This window comes from Rutilus rutilus, assembly GCF_951802725.1.
Source record: "Rutilus rutilus genome assembly, chromosome: 7".
Lineage (NCBI taxonomy): Eukaryota > Metazoa > Chordata > Actinopteri > Cypriniformes > Leuciscidae > Rutilus > Rutilus rutilus.
This window is the reverse complement of record NC_140221.1, coordinates 8,180,844-8,207,166: the sequence shown is the minus strand read 5'-3', so window position 1 is coordinate 8,207,166 and position 26,323 is coordinate 8,180,844. Positions and strand designations below refer to the sequence as shown.

Here is a 26,323-nt window from a genome sequence, read left to right as displayed (position 1 = left end):
AAATGAACGATTCGCGAATCAGACATCTCTAAACGGCCCCCCTGCCTGAAGGCTTTTACCCCTCCTGCTTAATGAGCCTCATCTATTCTATTCAAGAACCATTTTGCTCACCACTGACACACTTTCAGGACATTTCTCGGCATTTGTGTAAAAGAGCTTTCCTAAAATGTGCCGGTGCCTGTGAACCTCGCATCCTGTCCCACTTCCACTGCCAGCTTTAGCTCAGCATCCATATTTTTCGCATCCGTGTGGGAGAGAGAGAGAGAGAGAGAAAGAGAGAGAGAGCGGAGCGAAGGGAGTGGCAGACGCTGACAAATCTCATGCCGGGAAGCCGACTGAGCCATCCCTGATTCCCTGCACAGATTGATCTGAAGTTCGCCTGCACCGACTTCTTTTTAATTCACAGGATTTGGACTTCATAAGGTAATAGTGCTGTTTGTGAGAACGGGTCGCGTTTGTGTTGCTTGACAGGGGCGTGTGAAGAGGGTCGCGAGCGCGCCGCAGTGAAGAGCCAAAACAATAGAGCAGCAGAGTCTACGGCGCAGAAATGAGCTAGCACAATAAACTTCCGTCTCTTTTTAGGATACATTATACGGTTAATGCTGTATTAATCTCTGTTTTAAAGTGGAATTCACGTACTGAGTTTTTAACGGAGTTAATTTGGGGTTTGGAAGGCAGCTGTGGTGACAGCATGTCGAAACTGCCGACCTCACTGGATAATGGGTTTCATTTCACAGATCTGCTAGAGTGACCTTGCTAGATTACTGATTTATCACATAGGAAATATTGCATTAGCGAAAACAACGCGTTTACAGTCTGTCAGTGTCGATTACATTGTTACAGCTTCATTCAAACAATAAAATGTGTTGTTTTTTTTGTGTGTGTGTGTGGGTCCTCCTTTGCCCTGTAGCATCACATTATTGATGCTGTGGCTCAGCTAGTATCCTGTTAATGAACTGACATGGGCCATGCAAGGCCATTCATTTAGCAAACTGCACCCAGTCAATAGGATCTGTGTATTTCCCTTAGCCTCACTGTTTGTGTTGAATGCTCATGATGGTTGTTTTCAGTCCCACAGGTAGAATGGAGAAGGATATCCGCCATCCTCACATTTAGTGCCTCGATTATAAAGAAAACCCTTAATAAGCTGCGAAACTTGAAGTTTCTCCAGTGGACATAATGAACATGCTGAAGTCCAGTGGCTTGAAGATCCCTGGCAGGGGTCCTAAACACTCCAGTCCAGTGGGACGAACAACTGCTGGCCCATCAACCAGTCCTGCGGCTCAAAAAGACAGTAAGTCAGCTTATTTCAGTCCCTCTACGAGCAATGTTATGTCTCATCATATTACCCGTCATTAGGACCAGACAGAAGTGCACCAGTGTTAGTATTATTTATGTACTATTATAGTATTTATTGATATTTTGAATTGGCTTTTATTATTACATTTTTAATTTTAGTAAAATTTTTTGTAATTTTGTTAGTTTTAGTGTTGTCATTTCTATTATTATTAATCTTTTTACTATTTCTATTTAGCATTAATTTATTTTTATTTCAATTTAAGTGTTCGTAATTATTTGCCAAGTTTATTTACTTATTTTTTTTAAGTTTGATCTAATATTTATATTTTATTTTATTTCAGCTTTTATTTCAGTTACTGAAAATGACCTTAATAGTTTGTTATAGTTAATATAAACACTGTTCTCCATTGATTTTTATTTTATTTTTATGAATGGGGGAGGGGGTGGATTTGAGCATGATAAAATGCATTAAACAAAGCTAAGTGTACGCCTAAATAATTCATGAAATTATTCGATTAAGTGAACTTCTGCAGAGATCGGTGTCACTTTCTCCTGAATTATATGTTTGCAGATTCCAGCTTGTAACCATTAAAAGACTACCATGATTTTTAGACATGTTTATGTGGAATATCATGGTATATGAGCATGGGTATCATTCACTACAACAGTAGATATCAAAATACCATTGTTTTATCATCTGATACCATTGCTGTATTGTAGTACCGTCACAAGTACCGTCAGTGGATTTGCAGTGGTGTGATTGAAATTTAGATTTTTTTTGTCTGAAATTGAACCAGAGAAGCTGAAGTGTATTTTTGCTGCTGTCTACACTACCATTCAAAAAATGTGAAGACAGTAAGATTTTTTTTAATACCTTTATTTAGCAATGACACAAAAAAGTGATCAAAAGTGACAGTAAGGACATAGGCAATGCTGTTTTTGAACTTGCCATTCATCAAAGAAGCCTAAAAAATATATATTGTGGTTTTCACAAACATTATAAGCAGCACAGCCGTTTTCAACATTGAAAACATAGAAATGTTTATTGTGCAGCAAATCAGCATATTAGAATGATTTATGAAGGATCATGTGACACTGAAGACTGGAGTAATGATGCTGGAAATTCAGCTTTGCAATCACAGGAATAAATTACATTTTAAAATAGAAAAGCCAGGGCAGATAAGGACTGGCCGGGGCCAGCGTGACCGACGCTCAGGACAATCGACAGAACTATGGTTCCTATCGGGCCAGTGCCGCATCGTCACGAAAGTTTATCCTTAGCTCATGTTTTTAAACCTTGCCAATTTAAATATTCAAGCGCAAGAAGACACAAAAGATAACTCAATTTTAAGATAAGAGAATTTTTGTGCGCTCACACATCCAAAGCGCACGCACACGGAAAAACACGTTTTAGACCGCGCAAATACTGATTTTGAGTTCTCTTTCATCTTCTAATTCGCACAAAATTATATCAAAATGTCAGTCTTGGCGAGCATCCTTGTAAACATAGTGAGTTACGTCTTAAATGAGCGTAAACAGTTGTGAAATAAAACACTGTGTATCAGTAAATTGGATCCGTGCAGCTCTTAAAGTGACAGCAGCCTAATATACCTGCTGCCCTGCTGTATGTTTTAAAGTTAATTAATCAACGAAAGTCCAAATAATCGCTCACTACTCATAACCTGAACCAATAACTTTTGTAACTTTAATAAGGATTAATTTATATTTAATTTATACAATCAAGAATATATTTTTTACATTTGATCACTTTATTTATGTACCTGAAAACTACTGTTAGACCTACCTTAAAAGCACTGTTTATTATTATTATTCCTGTTGAATGTTAAATGGAACATTCCATGTTCTATAGACATTTATTTCATGATGCTGAAATAAACTAACTAGGATACCTTAATGCATGCGCTTTTGAACTTTGCTCATTCAAAACATGATAAAAAAAAAAAAACACTAATCTATTTTAATGGCAAAAGTTCAAATAAGAGAGCAAGTAACAAATATCGGAATCGGCCAATAGTTGTTTGTGAAAATCGATATTGGTATCGGGGGGAAAAAATCCTATTGGTGCATCCTTATTTAAAACCTTAAAAAAATCTTGACCTCAATCTTTTGAACTGTAGTGTAGCATAATTTGATTACTCTTCAACTATATGTGAGCTTTATACAAACGGTAGACCATTTGAGAAGATCAATGGGTGTAGATCACTTTCATTCTTGACAGTTTGATCTGAGTTGTGGTTTATGGTGATTAGTGTGCTTGATTATCTTTCGAGTCAGATGACAAGCGTTGACACTGGTGACACAGACATTAGTTACATAAATCACAGTGAGCTAATCCCTGCCTCAGTGATGTGGCCGACCTCACATCCAGCCACGACGAGACCAGACCATGTTATTTACATTAGTTTGTGTGTCACCCAGAAGGGTGCCATGGTTCAAGCAGACTGGAATGCTTTGTTCGTAAAACACGCACAAATACAGGAAGTGCAGTGAAAATCAGGAGTTGTGCTGCTGCTCAAATAAAGAATTCCTAAAGACAAGTTTAAAAAGCCATTTTACACAAAATTCTTATCAGCGTTTTGATCTGGACTAACAGCATGTATTGTATTTTTAACAAAACAGCTCATGATATTTATAATTGTGTAGGTGAAACGTGGTAACCTGTCTATTTTTTTACATTCATACCATGTTAATAAAGTGTTGTGTCCTGTGTTCTAACACTACGTCTGTGATACGAGTGAAATGCACTAGCATTGATCATATTTATCTGGCTGCTCTCGGAGACCAAAGAAGAAGAGTGTGTGCTTGTGACAAAAATGTGACTCCAAGAATGCACTTCAAAGTATTCCAGCTAATACTTTTTTTTAGCGAGGTTTCATAAAAACACTTTCATGCAGAAATCTTTGACCATCTGTATTGCTTTGTATAAGCTGTGTGTGTATTTAACTTGAATCCATTATCACCTACCTTGACTTATTTCAGTATTGTGGATGACATGAATGAAAGGTCCTGTGTAGCAAGCACTTTCATTATCATAAATGAGGAGCAGCTGCTAAATAGCACAAAGTCCCAGAACAGATTATTAAACACCTGGGTGGTTGATATTTCAGCATAACATTTAACAGAACAAAACAAAATCTAAATATGAAAGTATTTAATGGCGCTAACAACTGTTAAGTATATAAAAATATTCTAGGCTACACCCTAAAATGGCATACAGTGTGACAGTTCATTTATTGCATTCATTACAGATGACATGTTTTTTTCTATTCAATAGTCTTTTTGAATTAAGCTGACATTTTGAGGTCATCCAGTATACTATTAAACATTGACAAATTCACTTTTAGAATAAGTTCACAGTTAAAATGTACCGTTTTTCTCTTCCTGGAGACTCAAAATATTGATGACTCATGTTCCACTATAAAGATTTTCGTCCAATCAAATGCCTTCTAGTTTGAGAATGTCCTTCCCATCTGCGACCAACATCAAGTAGCAAATCAATACTATGCTGGATGTGATGTAATTGCTATTTAAAACAGTAAAGGCTTTCGATATTCTCCATCCATCCTTTCAGTTTCAATAGGAAACTCGTCAACATAGGAAAGAAAACTAGTCCCTTTAAATGATTTTGTGGCATTTTAGGCTAATTGTTTGAAATTAAACCCCTTTATCTGTTGGTAAAATAATTTCCTTCATTGTGGATTAAGAGTTTTGCAGTGTTTTACAACCATAAACAGTTTATCATTATTTTGACTGTCATAGCAAATAACATTGTTGCATCAATATTCTCAAACTTAGACAAATTATTAAAAAAATGGTATTCAAAAGCATACATTGGTCAATATACAACATCTAAAATAAATAATTTCTCACCACATTTGGATGTTAAGTTCAAAATTGAGCACTAATTTTGTAAACCATACTAATGCATAAACTGATTAACAATATAATCATCCTTTTTTTTTATGTTGTTTTTATTTGATTAAATCCATGTATGACTCAGTCTCTTGTCATGTAAAATGGCATGTCAGCCGCCCACAGACTGTGGCTCTGTACACTCCCCAAACCAAATTTTTTGCCTGAAGATTTCTTACATGTGCAGTCCAGGCACAGGAAATGAGTAGCATATTGATTCAGACACAAGACTGTCTGAAGTCAGTAGCTTTAAAAATGTTTTTAGGCCAAATAAGTTTGTATTAAAGCTTTATGAATGCTTTGGTCAGCAGTTTTGCTTTAAAATGGTGCCACATAGTTCTTTTTTCTATTTTCTTAGTCTAGTTTCTCTCAGTTTCTCTCAGCCTCAGATGGACCACCACTGGATCATTTACACGCTGTCTAATGGATGATACAGACTGAAATGGCTAATGGCTTCCAATCTGATTGGCTTGCCACAACCAAAATTAGCAAGTCAGGGCACTCACACATCTTCATCACTTCACCAGAAAAAGGTCAATCTGGACAAAGTGATCTGATTTAGACTGATCTTTTCCAACATGCTATCATCCAGAGCTATCTCATCATTTGAGGGGGAATTGAGGCTTGTATAAACAAGATTGAATTTCGGGATGCTGCTCCCTGAATTGTTTGCTAAGTAAAGTTAGCAGCATAAAGTAAGCTCTTTCTTGACATATTTTATTTTAGATATGATATGAAAGCAAAATCTTCTCATGTTACAAGATGAGAATCAGAGAAGCAATGTGCCGAAATTGCATCTTGTGTAGACATATTTCCTTGTCCCCATTCCACCGCCAATACGATGCATTTGTAAATGGACATTTTCATTGCGGTGAGGAAACTGAGGGATGAAATTTATAGAACAAGAAAAACAATTATTGTATAGAGTTCATCCTTCAGTTCGACCTCTTCCATGAGATTTTTCATTTGACATCAGTATTCATATTGCCAAACCTGTGCATGTCAATATAACATTATGTAAAAAGATAGAATAATGATTGGTCATTTCACATGTCAGTCAAATGATACCTTCCTGTCTAAGTGGGCAGTTTGTTGCCAGAACACACAATTACCCCTTTTCCACCAAGGCAGTGCTGGTGCCGGTTCGGAGCCGGTGCCTACTCACAAACCAGTTCTTTGTGTTTCGACAGCCAAAGAACCGGTTCTCGGACAGGAAAATTGGTTCCAAAGCGGCACCAACTCTTTGCTGGACTAGAACCGTTCTTTTACCACGTCATGCTTACGTCGGGGGCTGGGGGCGGGGTTATTGTCGAACTTCTTCTCGAACGTAACCTCCGTCTATAGTAATCCAGACGAGCAGCACAAATGTGTTCTAAACGTATTCTTCTGACCCCAATATAGGATCGCAAAGCCAGGAGAAACATTTGCAGAAAGACGATGTAGTCCGCCATTTTAATTGTAATGCTTGAAGTTGGCGTAAGCTAAGACGTATGGCAACGTACACAGTGACGTAACGACGTCGTTCGCTGGGCTCTCTAGTCAGTGGAAAAACAAACAGGTTCTGAGAAGGTTCGCAATTTGAACCAACTTTGAACCAGCACCAGTTCCGAACCAGTTCTTTTTTGGTGGAAAAGGGGTAAATGTGGTCCAGGTTTTATTAAAATAGTGTTACCATTTCAAGTAGAATAGCAAAAACTTGTTTTTAACCTAGTTTTATGAACATTCCTCTTGTCTATCATTGGTCAATTAAACAAATAGTCCCGCCCTAAAGTCAAAACATTGGGCCAATGTTGCTGGGTTTGGCTGGTCAGGATGCTCAAGTATAAGCAGAGCAGTGTTACGCTTTTTTCTGGGAATCAACCTATAAATTACATTTAAATTACACTTAATTAAATTTGTACATGAATATTAAATGGGATAAGAAAAAAGGCCTATAAAAAGTTTTACACATTATGAAGCCAAGTTTGTCCTTATCAGGAGATACATTTCCATTTTGAACTGAGAAAAAGAGGGAGGTATCAAGACACCACAAAGAGCTTCTGAGAAAGAAGTGTGTGTGTGTGTGTGTGTGTGTGTGTGTGCAGGGGGTGGTTAAAGGCTGAGCTGGGGTCATTGTGTTAGCTAGCTTGTGCTGCTGAATGGTGGGATTGAGATGGTGGGAGGAGGAGTGCAGGCACAATGGTGAAGTGAGGCTTGTGTTCTTCTCTTCTTCCTGTATCACTCCTTTTTCTTTTTTCCCCCCTCGCTGATCTACTGTTACCGTAGCAACGCAGCCACATGGGCAAGCAATGCACCAGAGCTTCTGCTCAAGCCCCGCAATGGGCCGGGACTTCCTGAATGGGCCTAGTTTTCCCTAACATAGCGTAGCGCTCGTGTGCTCCTATTTTGAGTCCCGGCACATGCACAGACACACTCTTTCCGCTTGTGTTTCACTGCACTGCGCTGAGTGTGCTTTACTGCTGCGCTAATGTGTAATGGACATTTGGAATGTAATGGGTCATCAGCTAGTGAAACAATGGAGCAGCACGTAAAAAAAAAAAAAAAGTTTCATACTTTCTAAGTTTAAATACAGCTCTGAAAAAAAAAAAGAGACCACTACAAATGGAGCAGTTTCTCTGGATTTGCTATTTATATGTATGTGTTTGAGTAAAATGCACATTTTTGTTTTATTCTATAAACTACTGACAACATTTCTTCCAAATTTCATTTAGACCCTTTAATCCAATCACAGCTTTTCATGCTTCTTGGCATGCTCTCTACCAGTCTTTCACATTGATGTTGGGTGACTTTACGCCACTCCTGTGCCCAGTTGCAAAAAATGAACTGCTATGTTAAGACTGTGTCTGACCAACAAGAGGTAATCAGTCTTACTTTTACAATTCATATTAGACCTATCTACCTTTTTACGTAACTGGCTTTAAAAAGTTAGGACCAGTTTTTAAGAAAAAAAAGATGACTAACTTTTAAGACTAGTCTAAGCGGTTTATGCAACTGGCCACTGACGCAAAAATTCAAGCAGCTCGGCTTTCTTCACTTTCCAGAGGTTTTCAGTGGGGTTTAGTCTAGAGTTTGGGCTGGCCTTGACAGGGTCTTGATCTGGTTGTCCTCCATCCACACCTTGATTGGCCTAATTGTGTGACATGGAGCATTGTCCTGTGGGAAAAACACTCCTTAGAGTTAGGGTTCTCCTTAGAGTCTTCACTCGCTAAAATTAAATCGAAATGATCGGGGAACTGAAATACTTCACAATGCATGCTAAAGAAAAAATTTGCATCATTCATCATGTGTTGGTTTTGACTGACATATTTTAATGGATTCTTTTTAGTAATTTTGGCAATAGATGAACTGTTAAATGACTGATCCCTTTAGTCATCCAATTTGAATCTCTTATGCAGATGTAATATACATATAATAAACTTGACAGATGATTATGAAATGTAGTTTATTATAATGTAGTATATCATTATCTTCTCAGTTGTTTAAAAGATTGAAAGATGAAAATTTCACTTTATGAGGTTTTTTAACATTAATATGAGTTCCCCTAGCATGCCTATGGTCCCCCAGTGGCTAGACATTTTGATAGGTGTAAACCAAGCCCTGGGTATTTTTGAGAAAATGAAAGCTCAGACGGGCGAATCTAGAATCTTCCCTTTATGTCGTCATAAAGTTCACCTCCCTTTTCTCTTCTTTGCCCACAAAGAGAATTTGGCCCGCCCATGAGAAAATGAGCTGCGCGAGCGCGATATTGGTTTTTCCTCGAGAGACATCATGGCTTGCAAACGAGCGAAGCATGGCAGTTGCTCAGTGTTTGCATGCACAAATGAACACAAAAGTATTTTTTTAGTTCCTTCATCCGAGCCTCTGAAGAACCAGTGGGTTATGTGAATTTCTGATGTGTAATTGTTCAGGTTCAGACAGATAATCTTTCTCTCAAAGTCGTTCAATACTGTTTATGCATCAGTAAATCAAGCCAGTGACTAAAATATCTACTTCACATCGTTTCTCTTGGTAGGATGAAAATAATCTTATTTAAACTGTGATTAAAATATATACAGAAAGCGATCAAAGAACAATCCCTTTCCAATCGCCCAAGCTGTCAATCACACAGCGAGAGTTTATCTGGACACTTGCCAAAACTCGTTATGAAATCAATGATGCTGTTACGCTGCACAACGAAGCTCTTACTGTACTTACCTCATGTTTGCATTGGTGAAAGCATTAGTGAGAGTGCAGAAACTGCGTTGCAATGATAAGATCTTCATTCACGCGATCAACAGGCTGTCATCTGCTCAATGCTCATCACTGCAACCTTTTATGTGATGGGAATAGATCTAAATACTTAAAAAACTTCTCACTATTCGTTAATCTCGATAGCTGTAATAGTAAAAACGTATAATAGCTGTAATAGTAAAAGTATTCGAGAGAGTTCCACATGTAATGCTAGATATTTCATTACAAGCATGTCAGCCAATCCCAGCAGTGTCCCAGGCGTTTACACTGAAGTCTCACAGCAGACACGCCCCTTCAAACAGAGTGTTCAAATCAGAATACACAAAATGTGTAATATATTTTTATATTGTTACAGTAATATTGATCACCAAAACCCATTATAATAAGTGTTATAATAAATATTACTCTCAAATGTTATGATTTGTCATGTTATTCTAAACTTCTGGTAAACTAAATATCTGGAGCTGTCGGCCGACTCGATAGCCTGTGGTGTCACGTGTCGCGACGAGCAACAGCCAAGTATCAGCTTGTTATGACATTACAAAAGCCTTTTGTATTTGTAACCATCGTTGCCAAACCACAACAGGCAGCTGCTTTTTCATTATAATGTTTTACTCACCTCCAACTCTCTCTGACAGACAATCCCTGCTGCCCACATGTGCTTATCCATCCTTTCACCCATAATCTTTATTTTCTTTTTCTTTTGGGGTTCTAAACAGATCATTGCGCAAACAATATATATATATATATATATATATATATATATATATATGTTTTTTTTATATATATATATTTTCTTTCTTTTTTTTTTTTTACCGCCAATTTTGTCCCACCGTCCATTTTCAAATAGACAATGCGCCATTGGAATGCGCCATTTCCCATCCACTTCTTGCACATGTTTTCGTGACAAAATGTGGTTTTGGGACCGGATAGAGTCGTTGGGTGAAAGAGTTGTTGTCAGCTCGTGTAGTGTGTAACCCCCTGTTGCAGATCATTTACGTAGTGTCACATAGTGTGAACACCACAACGACTTCAAGACTCCAGAGCAAGTCATGTAGTCTAAACAGCACAGCGATCTGCCGACGTTTAAAGTTGTGTAGTGTGAACTAGGCATTACAAACACCTGCTCCTAGTTTTCATCATTAGTTTGCCCTGTGTAGCCCTCACTTTGTTCAGTTCTTTGACTTGTGTTGTTTATGCTGCCACTTGTACTTCTCCCATGATATTGTTTGTGGTTATTCTTGTGAATTATCTTCTTTGTTTTGTTTATAATAATAGTGCCTGACCCCGCATTGACTCTAACTATTTCTGTCCTTCAGTTGAAAGTGATTTCCAATAGAAAAGACATTCACGAGAACAGTGAAAGTAATCAATTTGAATCAAAACTTCCGAAGAGACACAATCACTGTAAATGATGAACATTTCATTCAAGCTTTTATTCACATAAGCCCCTTTCACACAGCGCATTGAACCCGGGAAATTGCCGGCAAATTGCCGGAACGCCTTCTGTGTGAACGCAAACACGACCCGGGTTTAATGCCGGGATCGATGCCGGGTTGGGGACCTAGTAACATTGCCGTGTTCAGTCCCGGGACGCGCGCTGTGTGAACAAAAGCCGTAATAATGCCGTGTCGTAGTGATGACGCTGAAGCCGGGATCGTTCGCCAGCTGTGAAACGGTACGAAATGCGCAATTTTATGATCGAATCAGAGAAATAAATGCACAAGCGTGGTTTCTCGAGAGAGAAATCGCAGCTCATAAGCAAACTGAAGACGCTGCTGAGACATTACATGTCACGTGTCTTTCCGGGACATACACGGGTTGTGTGTGAACGCGCTCTCTGATTCCGGAAAATCACTGGCAGTGTGAATGAACCAAAATCAAATGAACCCGGGTCAAATCCCGGGTCACTTTATCCGTGTATTTTCCGGAATCTCTGTGTGAAAGGGGCTATAGAAACATTGATCATCAGCACAAATAGAGCACATCAATTATGGTAAATGGAAGCTTAAACATGCTTGCTTGACCCGTGAGAACCAATGATGTTTGTTCTTGTGCATTAAGCAAATACAGTTGAGCTGCCACTGACCACTAGTTTTTGTATTCTAGCCTGTTTTCTGCCAAAAAGAAGATTTGTTTATATATTTCCATTACAGCTGACGTTTACACGTCTGCCTCTGTGTGGTAAACTGCTGACCTCAATACTGTTTGAATAACATCCAAAATTTTCGACGTAGACAGTCTGTCAGCTCGGAGGAGGCAAACCGTCCCAGTTCTGTTACACACCATTTCTGAACGACAGCAAATTAAATCAGGATGTTTTTTGACTGATGAGCCTCATATCAGAGATCTTTAACCACCATGTTTATGAGTCAAACAACATGTTGGAGCAATTGAGACAAAAGCGGTCATTATCCCCCTCCCCCAGCACCAATACCGCCCAACACACATACATCAGAAAGACTGACTGAACACATGCTAAATGAGCCGTGGCTCACACATCATCACTGGATCCTTTAAGCGGTATCGGGTAAGTAGCATGTGTCAAAAGCGGCACATGTGCAAAGATACTCAGGTTCATAAACTATTTCACTGCAAATTCCACTGACCCAGATTCGTTCATAAATTAGCGTGCTGCTCATCCTTGCGTGAAGTCTGCAGTGACATCCAGACATGAGCGAAATGATGAAAGTACTCATTTGATACTATGCGTTAAATGAGCCGTGTGACAAGTGTTGACAACATATGTTGTGAAATACTGAGAATGCTGTAAAATCTCAAAATGGATGTTTTTCGATATTCCTCAGGTTACTTTCATGTATTTATCGTGGACTTATCTTTCTCCAGCTTCCAGTCAATAACATCAGCTTTCTCTTGTAAATGTAAATACCAAGTAAATATCTTTGTTCCTTCTGAAATGTCACATAACATAAGGTAATGCTTTGTGAAATGGAATTTTTTAAGATGTTCACTGAATATTACAGGGCAGGGATTTAAATCTTCCGGGTCCCTTACAAAAAACTTGTTGTGACAAACAGTATTATGGTACAAATGTTAATACCATGGTACTTTTATTGTACCCCAGTGTTTTACTTTTATTGTACCACAGCACTAATTGTTATTCATATACATTACTGTTCAAAATTCACATTCTTTCCCTGAAAGAATGTGAAACTGTGAATTAAACTTTTCAACATTGATAATAATAATAAATGTTTCTTGAACACCAAATAAGCATATTTTTTTTCTGAAGGATCGTGACACTGAAGACTGGAGTAATGATACTGAAAATTCAGCTTTGCAATCACAGGAATAAAATACATTTTGAAAATGAAATATTTAAAAAAAAAGAAAAGTTAATTTGAATTGTAATACTATTTCACAATATTCATTTTTTTACTGTATTCTTTTTATAATAAATGCAGCCTTTGTGAGAATAAAAGTGTTCTTTCAAAAATTTTACCAACTACAGCTGTAGTGTATATCAGTTTTTGAAGAATATCTTGCTATTACTATTTGTATTGGCTGACCAAGGAATTCTTTCTGGATAAACTATGTCTGGTAGGGACACTAACACACCAACATCCTGTGATGGTGACCAGACCATCCCTAATTTTGTCAAATCAGACAAAAATCATGTTTAGCCTAATGCTTTAACAATGGAAGCCTATGGGGCAAGCAATTTCACAATAATAAACATTAAAATATACATTGTTTTGGTAATATATCGAACAAAATGGAGATACAAAAACATGATACACAAGGATACAAGAAATGTACTGTTTATCGCAGTGTGTACTTGCATATTTTGTATACACACTTTGGTATCGCATAATTATAAGGTCATCCACCTACAGCAGCAGTCCTGCCACTAAGGGATGGTTTATACAACTTTACATCTCAAATAAGACCCTTTTTTTTTGTATGGCAGAAAGAATAGAAATGCTTGAAAAAGTTTGAGCAACACAGAACCCTCTAGAATGTCGCGCTCCATAGACCTCCAGTGTAAGTCCATTATTGTACACAAAAATGTAATTTGTTTTAACAAATAAAATGACAAAATTCAGAGGCAGTTATTTGGCAACTGAAAGTGTGCCACTGATTATGTTGATTTGAAGCTTTGTTTTATTGAACGTGGAATATTCCTTCTTTTTCTGCTGTTTATCCACAGGTTGCCCCTACAAGCAGATGACTCCTACCCCCAGCAGCAACACCTCAGACAAGTCCAGCTCCAAAGCCTCTGAGGTGGGTGACGAGGTGGCCGGGGACTTTGTGGTCGGTGAACGTGTCTGGGTGAATGGAGTCAAGCTAGGAGTCATCGCCTATCTTGGAGAGACCCAGTTTTCCCCGGGACAGTGGGCTGGAGTGGTCCTGAATGACCTGGTTGGAAAAAATGACGGCTCTGTCAATGGAGTGCGTTACTTTGAGTGCCAGGCGTTGCAGGGCATCTTCACCAGGCCTTCCAAGCTCATGCGGCAACCCGCCGGGGACGGGGGTGACGAGCAGCAGAACACACAACTGCAGGGTGGTGCGGGAGCATCCGGTCAGCGTGTGGTCATGCCGCTCAGAGAAGGCATGCTCAACAGCTCAGTCAAAACCGGCAATGAGTCAGGATCCAACATGTCTGACAGTGGATCTGTGAAGAAAGGGGGAGAGAAGGACCTTAAGGTCGGAGATCGAGTGCTGGTGAGTGTTGATTTTTTTTTTTTTCAGTGAGTATAATTAAAGTCTATATAAACCCAGACGGATCACTCATTTCTATGAATAGGAGAAAGTGCAAAGTGCAGTTGGTGGAATGAAGGTTCATTCGTATTTACCATTACTTGGTAAAAATTTGCACAGAACCAATCACCAATTGGTAAAGTCATCACATCACTGCAGATGCCATCAGAAGCTGAGGCACGCGCCAAAATCCATTTTGGGTAGTCAGTTCACTCGGCAGTTGGCAGCCATATTTGCAACGCCTCCGGGCAGCTATTTTGTGCATCCAGGACCAAATCCCATCTACTTGAATGGGGAAATTCTTAAATCTGAAAAAGTGCATGAACAAATGACATGAACTGTCCCATAAATGTTGTTTCTTAAGGCCCTTTCACACTGAGCATGATTAAACTGTGTGAATGCACATCGCGATGATGCTGTCAATTCAGCACGGTTCGGCACATAAACAACTGAGAGAATTTGTTTTACAGGTGAAATATGAAGCCAAATAAATATGATTACGATTATATATGTTCTGTATGCGTTATTCATGCGGCTCTGGGTATTTTTATAACCGTAAAGAATGAGAAATGCTAATCAGGTGTAGCGTTCAGTTTATTATAAAATACTACAAATAATGCACGTGTGCCCATTATTTAATCAAAATCCACTTTAGATTGCACTCGATGACTGTTTCTGTGAAGTACCACACTTTATTTATCTTAATTTACTGTTGTATGTTGTTGTGCAGAGGTTAAAGCCAAATTGTAAATCCAACGAGATACATGCATAAGGAAAAATGTTTTCTCGGGCAGCGCCACCTATCGTGCTGGCGTGAATTAGCTGAAAGGCAATCAATCGTTTCGTGTTCAGTGTAAAAGCTCCATTCGGAAAGGGCCTTTAGGCTCAGAAAACTTTAAAAAAGATTATATTTCTGGATGGTCCAGCCAATGCTCATGTGCAGTCCTAAGCGCACACCGGAAGATCTAATGTCAGCTGTAGTGACACAATGACTTTACCAATTGATGATTGACTCTTTTATTTAGAAGGCGGGGTTTATTCCGCCATATTTTGCATCGTACTTTGAACCATCTTGGTATATCTAAAGTTTTTGCTTGGAACTGCTCATGCACATTGGCTGGACCAACCTGAAATATTTGAGCACAAGAAACATTTATGGGACTGTTAATGTCAGATTTTGTTTCCGATTTAAAGTATGTTACTTAAATATGAGTTTGGCAGCGTACCCGAAATAGCTGCCCGAAGGCGTGGCAAATATGTCCGCTAAGTAAAACTGACTTCCCATGAAAGGGAAGAGTAGAGAGTCTTAAGTGCTCTGTCTAAATGTCTGCTGTTCATCTCTGATAACATTTTCTTAATATAATAGTTCTGATCCAATGTCTGAGTTCTGATGATTGGCTGAGTGCTGATATTTAGTATGTAGTTTGTATCACTCACAGTAAGTCAGTGAAGCAGAGTGGTGTCATTTTGCCTTCTGCGAGGAAGGCAAAAATAAAAATGCTAACTGACTTTCTTGATATTAACTTGTTTATTGAACTGTTCTATATTTGCAACCACAGCCATGTTCAGGAAAACAGCAGTCTGGCTAAATGTCTCTTGATTAAAAAGGACCTATAATGCCCTTTTTTGATGTCTTTATTTTGTTTTTGGGGTCTACTAAAATAGCTGTTCATGCTTGAATGTTCAAAAAGCACATTATTTTTCACATATTTTACATTTGAACAGTAACACTGTGTAGTTTTTGTCTCTATGAAGCCCCTCATTCTGAAAAGTGCAACATGCACTCTCTAACTGGTCAGCTGGACCAGTGTGTTGTGATTGGTCAACCGCTTCTAGCGTGTTTCGGAAATGTCATTCTGCTTACCATGACCGCAAGTTTCAACACACTACTAACACAACTCAACCATGCCTTGTCCCTTTTTTTTGAGCATACATGCCTTGGGGTGGGAATTATTTAAATGAGAAATATTGTGACGTGTACGTTCCCAGAAGACAACTCAAGACTACGGTCGAGGCATTTCAGGGAGTTCAGAAGCAGTGCGTACTAGGGCTGGGCGATATGACCAAAATCTCATATCACGATATAAGTCATCTCATATCCCGATAACGATATAAATCACAATATAGTACTTAGTAATTCAATCAATTAATAGTTTATTTATATTTTCTACATTTTTAAAGTATCAAAAATGTACTCATTCATATGTGATTATTTTCCTTTATTTAGAACTTCTGGGCAAATGTTTGATTAAGAATGTAGGATATATAAAATATGAATGAAATATAAAACAAATGATTACAGGCCCAACATAAAATATTGCCATATGTAAACATTGTACTTTCAAGTTTAAAATGTAGCAGCAATCAGGGCCCCGAACATGCAGCTTGATGTGTGTTTTGAAACCAGCAAAAATTGCAGGATATAGTGTAGAACATGGAGCCACTCGGTTCTGTCTTCCCTTCACTCGTCATGCTGTTATTCATGTTTCTGCCTGCATCCCCATGGTGGCGTGTAAGATTGCAGTCATCCAAATGATGGAACGTAAGCAATGTATTTTGCGACACCACAAAATAAACGATAGAGCATAATATGAAACGATAGACTTTTTATTTCGTCCATCCGATATATATCGTCATATCGCAGTCCTAGTGCGTACTGATATAGAGAATATCTTCCTTTGGAGTGAGCTTTACAGACCTTTTTGTTTAATTTGCCTTTTGACACACTAAGTGACTGCACAGTTAAAACAAAAGACTGACTATCTTATGCTATGAATAGGCTGTAGGTGTATTCTAATTAAATAGGGAAAGGAAAAGAAGCACAGAATCTAAGACACTGGCATTCATTTAGTACATACACCAAAAACAAATTCTGTGAATACTAAATTAAAGGAATACTTATAAATTGCATTGTTTTGCACAGCAGTACAATGACAATAAAGTCTTCAACTATGAATGCTGTGTACAAAAGAAGAAAAAAAAACATGACCAAAAGAAAACCAATGTGTAAAGTACAATAAGAAACTGGGATAGGCTCCAGCCCTTTTCCCATAGAAGGTTGTATAAGGATCAGTGAATGAAAATGAAAGTACAATAATAATTGAAAAGTAATAACAATTTTACAATAAATTCAAATTACATTTTTAAAATGAGTCAAATCCAACTCTGTAATCTCATCATCTGTTTTCAGAAGTGCCCTGCCTTCCACTGGTCCACTGACTCTTTCCAATCCATTGAGTTTTAATGTGTAAAAGTTCAAGTGCTGAATCTGCTGATGCATAATGTACTGCCATAGGATTAATCTTGTTTTCCTGTGTGTGTTGTACTTTTGTTGTCTATCTTGCAAATCTTTGTTCGATCCAGCCTCATGAAACTACTGACATGGATGTTGAAGGCTGTAAATGACTTTTAAATGACTGTCCCATTGTACAGGGTACAATGAGACTGAATACTGGACTGCTGTGGCTGTTGAAATGCTCCATCCTGGTGATGTGTTTTCTGTACAAACTTTTGCGAACAGAGCTGCAGTCCAATAATTTAACCATTTTTATTTGCTTGCGGGTGCATTTTACTATGCTATTATCAATTTTAGATTTTTCTGTCCCTAAATGTCATGTATAAAGCAAACTATTGTTCATATCTGGCTGTGAACGACTAATATGTGGCTTCCCTTGTGTTAGATTCCTCATGTTAGTTCACAGATGCTGCCCAATAGCTGTCTGCTTGAGTATACAGTTGATTGGCTAGGGGTCAAATTGCTTTCCATTTAGTATAGCGTAGTCCTAAAGCTTTTCAGGCAGTCAATATTCTTAATCAGATGGGATTACTGCTCCATAAACCATCAGCCATTGATCTTAGCTATCTATTTGTCTGCCTGCTTCAATCCCGACTGACACCTGATTGGTTTGTTCAGTGATGAACACATCAGGGAGGATCCCAACTTAGACACAGAGTCACAGACACACATCAGTTTCGGAACAGATTTCAATTTGATTTCAATGTTTATTGTGTGATTAGAAACAGGTTGATGGTAAACCTGCTGGGCATTACTGCCCGATGCACCTCCGCCGGTGCCAATTTGCTAGCCACAGGGTCATCAGCTGGGAGCCACCCTTTACCGATGTTTCACCCGTTTAGTCCCAGAACATCTCAGGGTGTTGGGGCAGTGGACAAGGACATCTCCCTGCCGCTGGACTTAGACCTCATGTCCTTATGCCTTGAGGCTTCTCAGCACCCCAGCTCTCGTCATTCTTCCTCAGCCATAGCCAAAAGCTTTCTTTCTCCGCCTCTTTGGCAAGATCTTTTATTGGCCTTCCTGACCTCGCCAGAGCTGAAGCCGATGTCCCTCAGGAAGCGACTGGTTGACTGGGAAACAAAGCCATGGCAGCCTACCTCCACTGGGTAAGATGTTGCTCTCCATCCCTTTCCCTGGCATTCCACTACCAGGTCGCCGTACAGTGACTTTTTCCGCTCTAATGCCTCCTGTACTGCTTCCTCCCAGGGCAGTGTCAGTTCCACTAGCACCACCCACTTTCTCATCTCTGACCACAACACAAGGTCCGGTCTCAATGAGGTTTGCGCGATAGAAGTGGGGAACTGCAGCTGCCGGTCCAGGTCTGCTCGTAATGCCCAGTCCCTGCCACTGGCCAGGATTGATGCTTTGTGCTTAATAGTGCATTTCTGCACTACCTGTCCTACTCTTACAAATTGGACAGGCTGACTCTTATGGCTCTGGAGCCTCTTGTTTGCCAGTGCTCTTGCTCTTTCTGTGCATTCTGCCAACTTCCTTAGCACCTGGTCATGGCGCTACCTGTAGCAGCCCTGAGCCAAAGCAGTTTTGCACCCACACAGAATGTGATGGAGGTTCTCTGAGCCGAATCGCACAGGCCGCAGATTTTTTCAACCCCAAACCACCGTGCCAAGTTGACTAGGCTAGGAAGTGTGTCATTAGTGGCTCGAATAATGAAACTTAACTTGTCTTGGGTAATTTTCCAAAGGTCGCTCCAACTGACTGACCTTGGCAGGATGTCGCCCACTTTGTCCACAGGCCTTGTTTACCTTGGCCAACAGATTTCACAAGAAGTCTTTCCTCTTCAAATCTTGTCACTTCTGTAATCACTAGCTTTTTCCGTTCCTTTATTGATACTTTTGACCAGAAATTGCATGCCTCACCCCATCCAAGACCCTGTCTTCCCTGCTGGGTTCTTCCAACATACTCTTGGTGCTTCAGGTTGTCGACGCAATCGTCTGCCTTCCACTTCATGCCGGTCTGAACCTTGACACCAGCATTTCAGACAAAATCTTCACTTGATTGTCTAAGCTCGAGTTCCAGCCTGGTCTTCTCCAGCTTGTACCCAAGTGAAATGCTCTTTAGTGGGAGCTGAAGAGTATTTCTTCCAAACAATGCTGCATCAGAAAGGCATCATGGCAGCCCAAGCCATTTATGGATATAGCTGTTGGAAATGGCATCCAGCCATGCTACTGTTGTTGCTGTTATTTCACAAAATGATTTATCTCAGTTCGAATTTGTACATAAATTATAACTGTCCCACTGGGGCTAATTTACTGTAACTGCATTTTTGTTGAGCTGAGCGAAGTGAAAGTTATTGACTGTAGCCATCAAACATCCACTACAGATGCTGTTTATAGAACATAGGATGAATTTAATCTAGTATATTAGTGTTGTTGAACTCAAACATCAAATCCTGCTGGATAAATCTGTAGAATTGTGTACACAAATGTTTAGCTTGTTAGATTTTAAATATAATTTCAACACACTCATATCTGTTAAGTAGAATCCCAGTGTACAATGTAACTGAACTGCTTTAGAAAGATGTCAGTCCCCTGTTGTACCCCCCTACAACTGGTATCTTATTACCATGACTGTGCTTTAGTGCATGAAGGACCTCTCAAAGTCAGTGCTTTTCCATTGTTTGCTCTCAAAAGACTTACAAATGCACATGTGTAAAAACGATGCTCATGTATCAGCAATATGTGAGCCAGAGCCTAGGACCATGACTCAATCGACCACCTTGACATTGCCTTATAGCACTTTCACCTCGTAACTCAGACAAAAGGTCGCAATCCAAACCAATCCTTATCAAAATGCACCACTTTCAGCAGTAAAAAAACAATGCAAAAATAATCCTTTTTATTTGCACTTATACAGATTTTTGGATCTGCAATAGGGTACAGTACTTATTTTTATCTGGACAGGAAGCACTTTTCCTGGTAGATAGCATCTGTTGGTCCAGACAATCTCTTATTTGAAGCTAAAGCACTTTTAGTCGCTCTGGATAATAACCTAAAATGCCTTCAAGTTGATATGTAATGAAAATTCACCTTATCTTCTTTTATAGATCTTCTTGTTATGTTATAGATCTGACTGTGAACGATTCATCAATGTATGTTGTTTTGTTTTTGATTTACCTTATAATGTAATCAAAATGTCTCAATTTAGAAAACTCAATCTTCTGGTGAAACAACAGAGTTCTCTCTGGTCACGTATGCTGGATTTTTCAGTCAACAACCAGTGAATTGAACCAAGTACACGCCCTACATTTTTCTTTTGCTCGCATTTAAATGTCACAATGGCCCTGTTTACTCTTGGTATTAAGGTGCGTTTTGGTCGATCGGCTCACAGTGAACGACAGTAAATACGGGTGTAAACGGGGTCTTTTGTGCTTGTCATCTTTAGACCACTTCCAGAGGTAGTCGAAAATGCATTCAAACGGATTGCTTTTATAGTGTGTAGACGCTCATGTGGTCGAATGTGTTTAAACAGCCACAAAAGACCATCTACTCTCTGCCTACTGTGCTGACCTAATGCATAAAAATTATGGGAAGCGCGCTAGCCAGACGGGATTTAAACTTTGTCAGCTGGAGACCCAAGTTTGGTTTGAAGACTAACCAAGCACAATGTTCTCTCGCCATTCCTGATTTCTAACACACACTCACAGCGTTCGTCATGATCTTGCGGCTGTCAGAGCAGAAACGAAAGCTGATGCTCTCCATATGTTTTTCCATTGTCTCCAGGCGCTTTCATATGTAAGCGCTGTCTTATAAATGACAGAAAATCTTGTCAATGTCGAGTTGTTAATGAAGGAACAGGCGTAGCAATTTGCTTCAAGTGTAGTTCACTTCCAATTTGTTATTCATCTATTTATTTACCTATAGCTGCTAAAGAATCAGAAGTCTCGTACATTATAAGAAAATAGTCTGGAATCACTTACTGGCAGAGGAAGTACTACATTTGTTGAACTTCGCGACCATTGGAAAAATCGTTCTATATAATATGCGTGTAGTATGCATTACATACTACATCCGCATTGTCATATGTGACCTTTGACCACAAAACCATTTTGGGTCACATGGGTCCATTTTCTGAAATTGAGATTTATACATCATCTGAATGTTATTACATTTTTAAATTTAATAACAAATAGATTTTAAATAACATAATAAATTGTTATTATGTCATTAAATTGATGTTTATTGCATTTTTTGTTATTGTGGTGTGTTACCATGATGGTATTTAGTGTTTGTGTGAATGACAAGTTTTTTTGTGTGTGTTAGCATTTAATTTCTCAGCTTGTAGAAAAACGTAAAATGTTGCTATCATATTTTTTTACGGTAAATTTCTGGCAACCACGGCTGCCGATATTTAAAGGGTATCTATTATGCCCCTTTTCACAAGATGTAAAATAAGTCTCTGATGTCCCCAGAGTGTGTATGTGAAGTTTTAGCTCAAAATACCCAACAGATCATTTTTTACAGCATGTTTAAATTGTCACTTTTTGGTGCTCAGAAAAACACGCTGTTTTAGTGTGTGCCCTTTAAATGCAAATAAGCTGCTGCTGCGCGGCACAGGGGGCGGAGCTTCATGAGCTCGCGCTCAGTCTCTCAGGATGATGATAATATCAGACACTCTCAGTAACGGTGTTCATTTCGACCCGGAGTCGGACAATAATGCCTACAGAGTCAGAGTACTGTATGGAGATGGAACAGGTATTGTTTAGTTTAATTACAGTTATAACGTATTTGTCATCTGCTTGAATGTATCCACTATTAATAGCCTACAAGTCTGCTGTTTCGGACCAGGTCCGACTGATGATCAAAAATATACTGATGAGTTCAATAAAGTTTATTGTACATCACACAAAAGATGAAGCGTCAGTTTTACTCCAGAAAATCACCGTAAGAGCTGAGTAAACACAGTATAAGAAGTGCGCAAGTAACGTTACATAAACGAATTTCGGTAGAGTTGAGGGAGCATTTTCTTTGAAACCAAAATAATTCCACTTCGTCTTCAGCGGCTGCCTCAGATTTCGGGAGTAAATAGAGAGAGAGCTATGTGGATTAATACATCCAGCCACACAACACCTACAACGCTTGGGAGACATTCTCGTCAGTACAACTCGCTGTGAACCTCGATCAGGGCGGGTCTATGTTAAAACGGCAGTGTCTGTCAACACTCGTGGGCGGGGCCTGTGGCTTTAGTGACGTCACTAAAGCCGCATTCTGAAAACAGGTCGTTGGGAGACACTGCTGATGATTTATGGGAATTAATAAAAAATGAGTGAGTGGATTTTTATCACTATTGGGTGGTTGTGTACACACACAGCATGCAAAAGTGAATTTTGCATAATAGGTCCCCTTTAACAGATTTTTTTTACAGTGAAGACTGACAAAAATGCTACTTTCTCAGCTTTATGCTCAATGATATTATTACTATTATTAAACTTACCTACATTCAAGCTTGAATCATTTTGTGTGTGTTTTTTTATAAAGCAGATGCTCTGTTCATTCTCTTGACATAATGTATGGTCACATATTCATACAGCAAAATATTTTGGGGGCCATGAAAGTTTTGTGAATATGATTAAAAAAAAAATGCTGGCACTGGCTTGCAACTTAAAAATAAAACGTTTGCACAAATAGAGTTAAAAATTCAAACTCCCATCAATTTGCTATCTCTCCTACATCCTTTCTGAGATTAGTTAGCTATTGAAACTCTTGAAAAGACCTGGAAGATCTCCCTTTTGGACAAAAAACAAAAACAAAAATTGGGTAAATTAGATTTTTATTTCTGTAGTATATTGACGGTCATACAGTGTTATATTTGTGGCATGATGTAGATGATGTTTGTGGCATGATGTTCTTCACGCTGGTGTTATTGAGTAGACTTCTGAATGTGTCTTATGGCTAGTTTCCACCGAGTGGTACAGTACGGTACAGTACAGTATGATTCAGGACGGTAAACCCTGATCCGGCTTGCATTTGCACCTCCAACAGTACCCTTACTTGATAGGCGTGGTGTAGCCTATGCCGGAAAGAAGCGTTCAACGTCATTTTCGCATGAAGAAGAACGCAACATAGTAAACAACAATGGATGACATACAGAAGATCTTGTTCTTGCTTCTCTGCATGTTTGTCACAAGAACCCAATCGCCGAAATTAGACGCAAAGTTTGGACTTGCCAAGTCCGACTCAGGAGAATGACTCCCGAGGACGCGAGTCCGGTAATTCTGCAAATGGAACAGTGGCGTTCTTGAAAGCGTCACTCAGCTCGCTCTGCTACTCCGGTTATCTCTGTACATTTAGGCAACAATAAAACAAAATATGTTATAAAACATCACTCTGCCTCTTTTTTTTGTTTTCATTTAAAGAAATCGTAAACATTTGTAAGCCACACAAATGTGGTGCAGGCAACGCATATTGATTATATTCACGGCATGTATAACGTTAGCCTATTTATAACAAAACGAAATATAAAACACTGCCTCTTTTCGTTTAAATGTTAAAAATATTAAACATATTAATATGGTCCAGGCAATATGTGCATTTGTACTCCGGTCATCTTCACTGTAATACAATTAAAAATGACAAAACTCAACCCCTGACTCTTTTGTTAAATTTCAGTTTTTATCAATAATAGCCATTATAAAAGTATAAGTAAAAGGTACAAGAAGCAATAAAATAAGAAATAAAGCAAACAATTCAGTCAAACATACAAAGTCAACACTCTAGTCTAACATTACGGTAAAGTTAAATAGTCTAAATATATACTTTAGTTAGCCCTCAGCCAAAACGATTGGCCAGGGAACAAATTATAGATTCACGAGACCAAACATTGCCCGTTAGGTCTACACAAGATGAATTATATCTCATGTTTAACCACTACAGAGACGTCAGAGTCAGCAGCAAACGTCAGAACGACTGGCCGAGGAAAGGCTGTTCCAGGCGGGGTACATGAGCGCCGAGCGCCCGGTGATCACCTGGAATGGATCTCACAACCTGGATCAAATTTTCATAAATCATTCATACATTTATAAATAAACCACAGATTTGAGCTTTAAACAACTACATTCTCACCTAAAAAACTCTTAAAACTACATTTTGTGACACAATAACAGTAGTTTCAACTGTATATTAAAAAATGGTGCTTATGTTGTCATTCCCCTTGTAGCACGCGCAAGTGACGATTCTCTGTCAACCAATCAACGTTCTGCAGTGAGACCAGCTCCACCCTTTAGGTACCGTACCACTGTGCTAGGTACCCCAACGGAAGGGTACCGAAGAAGTGGTACGGTACAGTTCAGCATTTTGGTTCCATTCACAACTTTTGACTGGGGAAACGGAAATAATTGTGTACTGTACCGTACCGTACCGTACCGCTCGGTGGAAACGAGCCATTAGTCAGTTCAGACAGTCCATCAAAAGACCTGTAAGGTGGATCAAGCCACTGCCAAGTTAAGGCTTATGCTGACTGATCGTGGATCTGCAGTGTTGCGAGTGAGTTGAGAGAGGAGACTGTCTGAGTCAGCTTTCTTCACTCCCCGCCGCTCATCTCTGTGCTGTGCTTGTGTATTCTGCTGAATTTATAGTTCTTCTCACACCTAGAAGGTCTATTAGAGAATAGCTGCTCAAAGCCATATTGTGACTCAGAAGCTTTTGCCAAACATGCATCTGACATATGTTTTTACCCTCATAAATTGCTGCTGTTTTGGTTTGAGACGTCAGTGAGACGACATGATAAAGTAAATATTGCACATCTGGAATGTTCCCTCAGGAATGTTTGTGTTATCACCTTATCCACAACTGAACGCACTGTGGCTCATCTGCCACGTCAGTTGCACAAACACAGACTCGCTCACTGGCGGGAGAATGTGATGTGTCTGTCTGGATATATTCTCTTCCGGATGCTCTCCTTTCTAATGCCAAACCGCAGATGTCTCAAGAGCAGAATGTCTCGCAGTGCTCAAAACACCACTTGATGAACCTGTGAAAACATTAACAGCTCTACTTAATTTATAATCTTTTTTTTTAATTGCCACAGGATCTGTGTGTTTTAGAAGAATGGTGAGGTCCCACAAACTTGACAGCTGAAAAAAAAAAAAAGGAATTTTGCTTTTCACATGAATAAATGCTGATGTGGACACATTTTTTGGCCTCTCATGTGTAGGCATGGATTGGAATACTAAGAAATGTTATTGTTCTGTTCTGACCAAAATGTAAAGCAAACAACCATAGTTAATTTTGTTTTTATGTGACATTTAGGGATGGATTAATTTGAAATCTGTCAAACAATAGTGTGTGTGGGAGGGAAACACTCAAATAATGGTATAGCCTAGTAGTCTCCGCAAACAGTTGTAGAAACAGCACCTTGGAAAATGGCTAAAAACGTGTAAAGAACTTCTGTTTCCAGGTGAAATCATACTAACTGACTTCCAGTGGTCTATAGAGGCCAGCCAATCATATTGGAACTGCTGAATGTCGTTCTACACTTGCAAGTCTAGTCTGCAATATGCATCAGACAGTCAGTGAACAGATTGTGGGTGGAACATGGGACATTCTGTCTGAGCGGAGACTAGGGTTTACGCAAACTGACTGCTTTGGCTTTTCATTTCATTTAAGTAGAGACAGATTAAAACGTAAGAGTAGACACAACTGTAGGGCACACGTGTAAGCATGTGTTTATGCATTTATGGTCCACTCTTTGCATATCTCTTCCATCACTCTCTCTGGGAAATGCCTCAGACTCTCAAGAAAAGCTGTTTATATCTTTGGCTGGGAGGTATGATTGTAGTAGATGTGTTTATAATAATAATAATAATATAATAATAATAATGATTTGGTT

The 26,323-nt window shown here is 39.0% G+C and overlaps 1 protein-coding gene across 6 annotated transcripts in view; it reads left to right on the top strand.

Moving 5' to 3' along the window:
* The window catches only part of clip2 (CAP-GLY domain containing linker protein 2), a 51,738-nt gene continuing 25,415 nt past the window's right edge, over nt 1-26,323 (top strand). For 3 of the 6 annotated variants that reach the window (XM_084414122.1, XM_084414121.1, XM_084414120.1), the window contains exons 1-3: nt 277-423; nt 1,071-1,294; nt 13,634-14,148. In XM_084414122.1, the coding sequence (XP_084270248.1) occupies nt 1,180-1,294; nt 13,634-14,148 (630 nt within the window). In that variant the 5' untranslated portion in view covers nt 277-423; nt 1,071-1,179. Of the gene's footprint in view, nt 424-1,070; nt 1,295-13,633; nt 14,149-26,323 lie in introns of all 6 variants that reach the window. The other 3 variants (XM_084414125.1, XM_084414124.1, XM_084414123.1) reach the window with 3 other exon arrangements.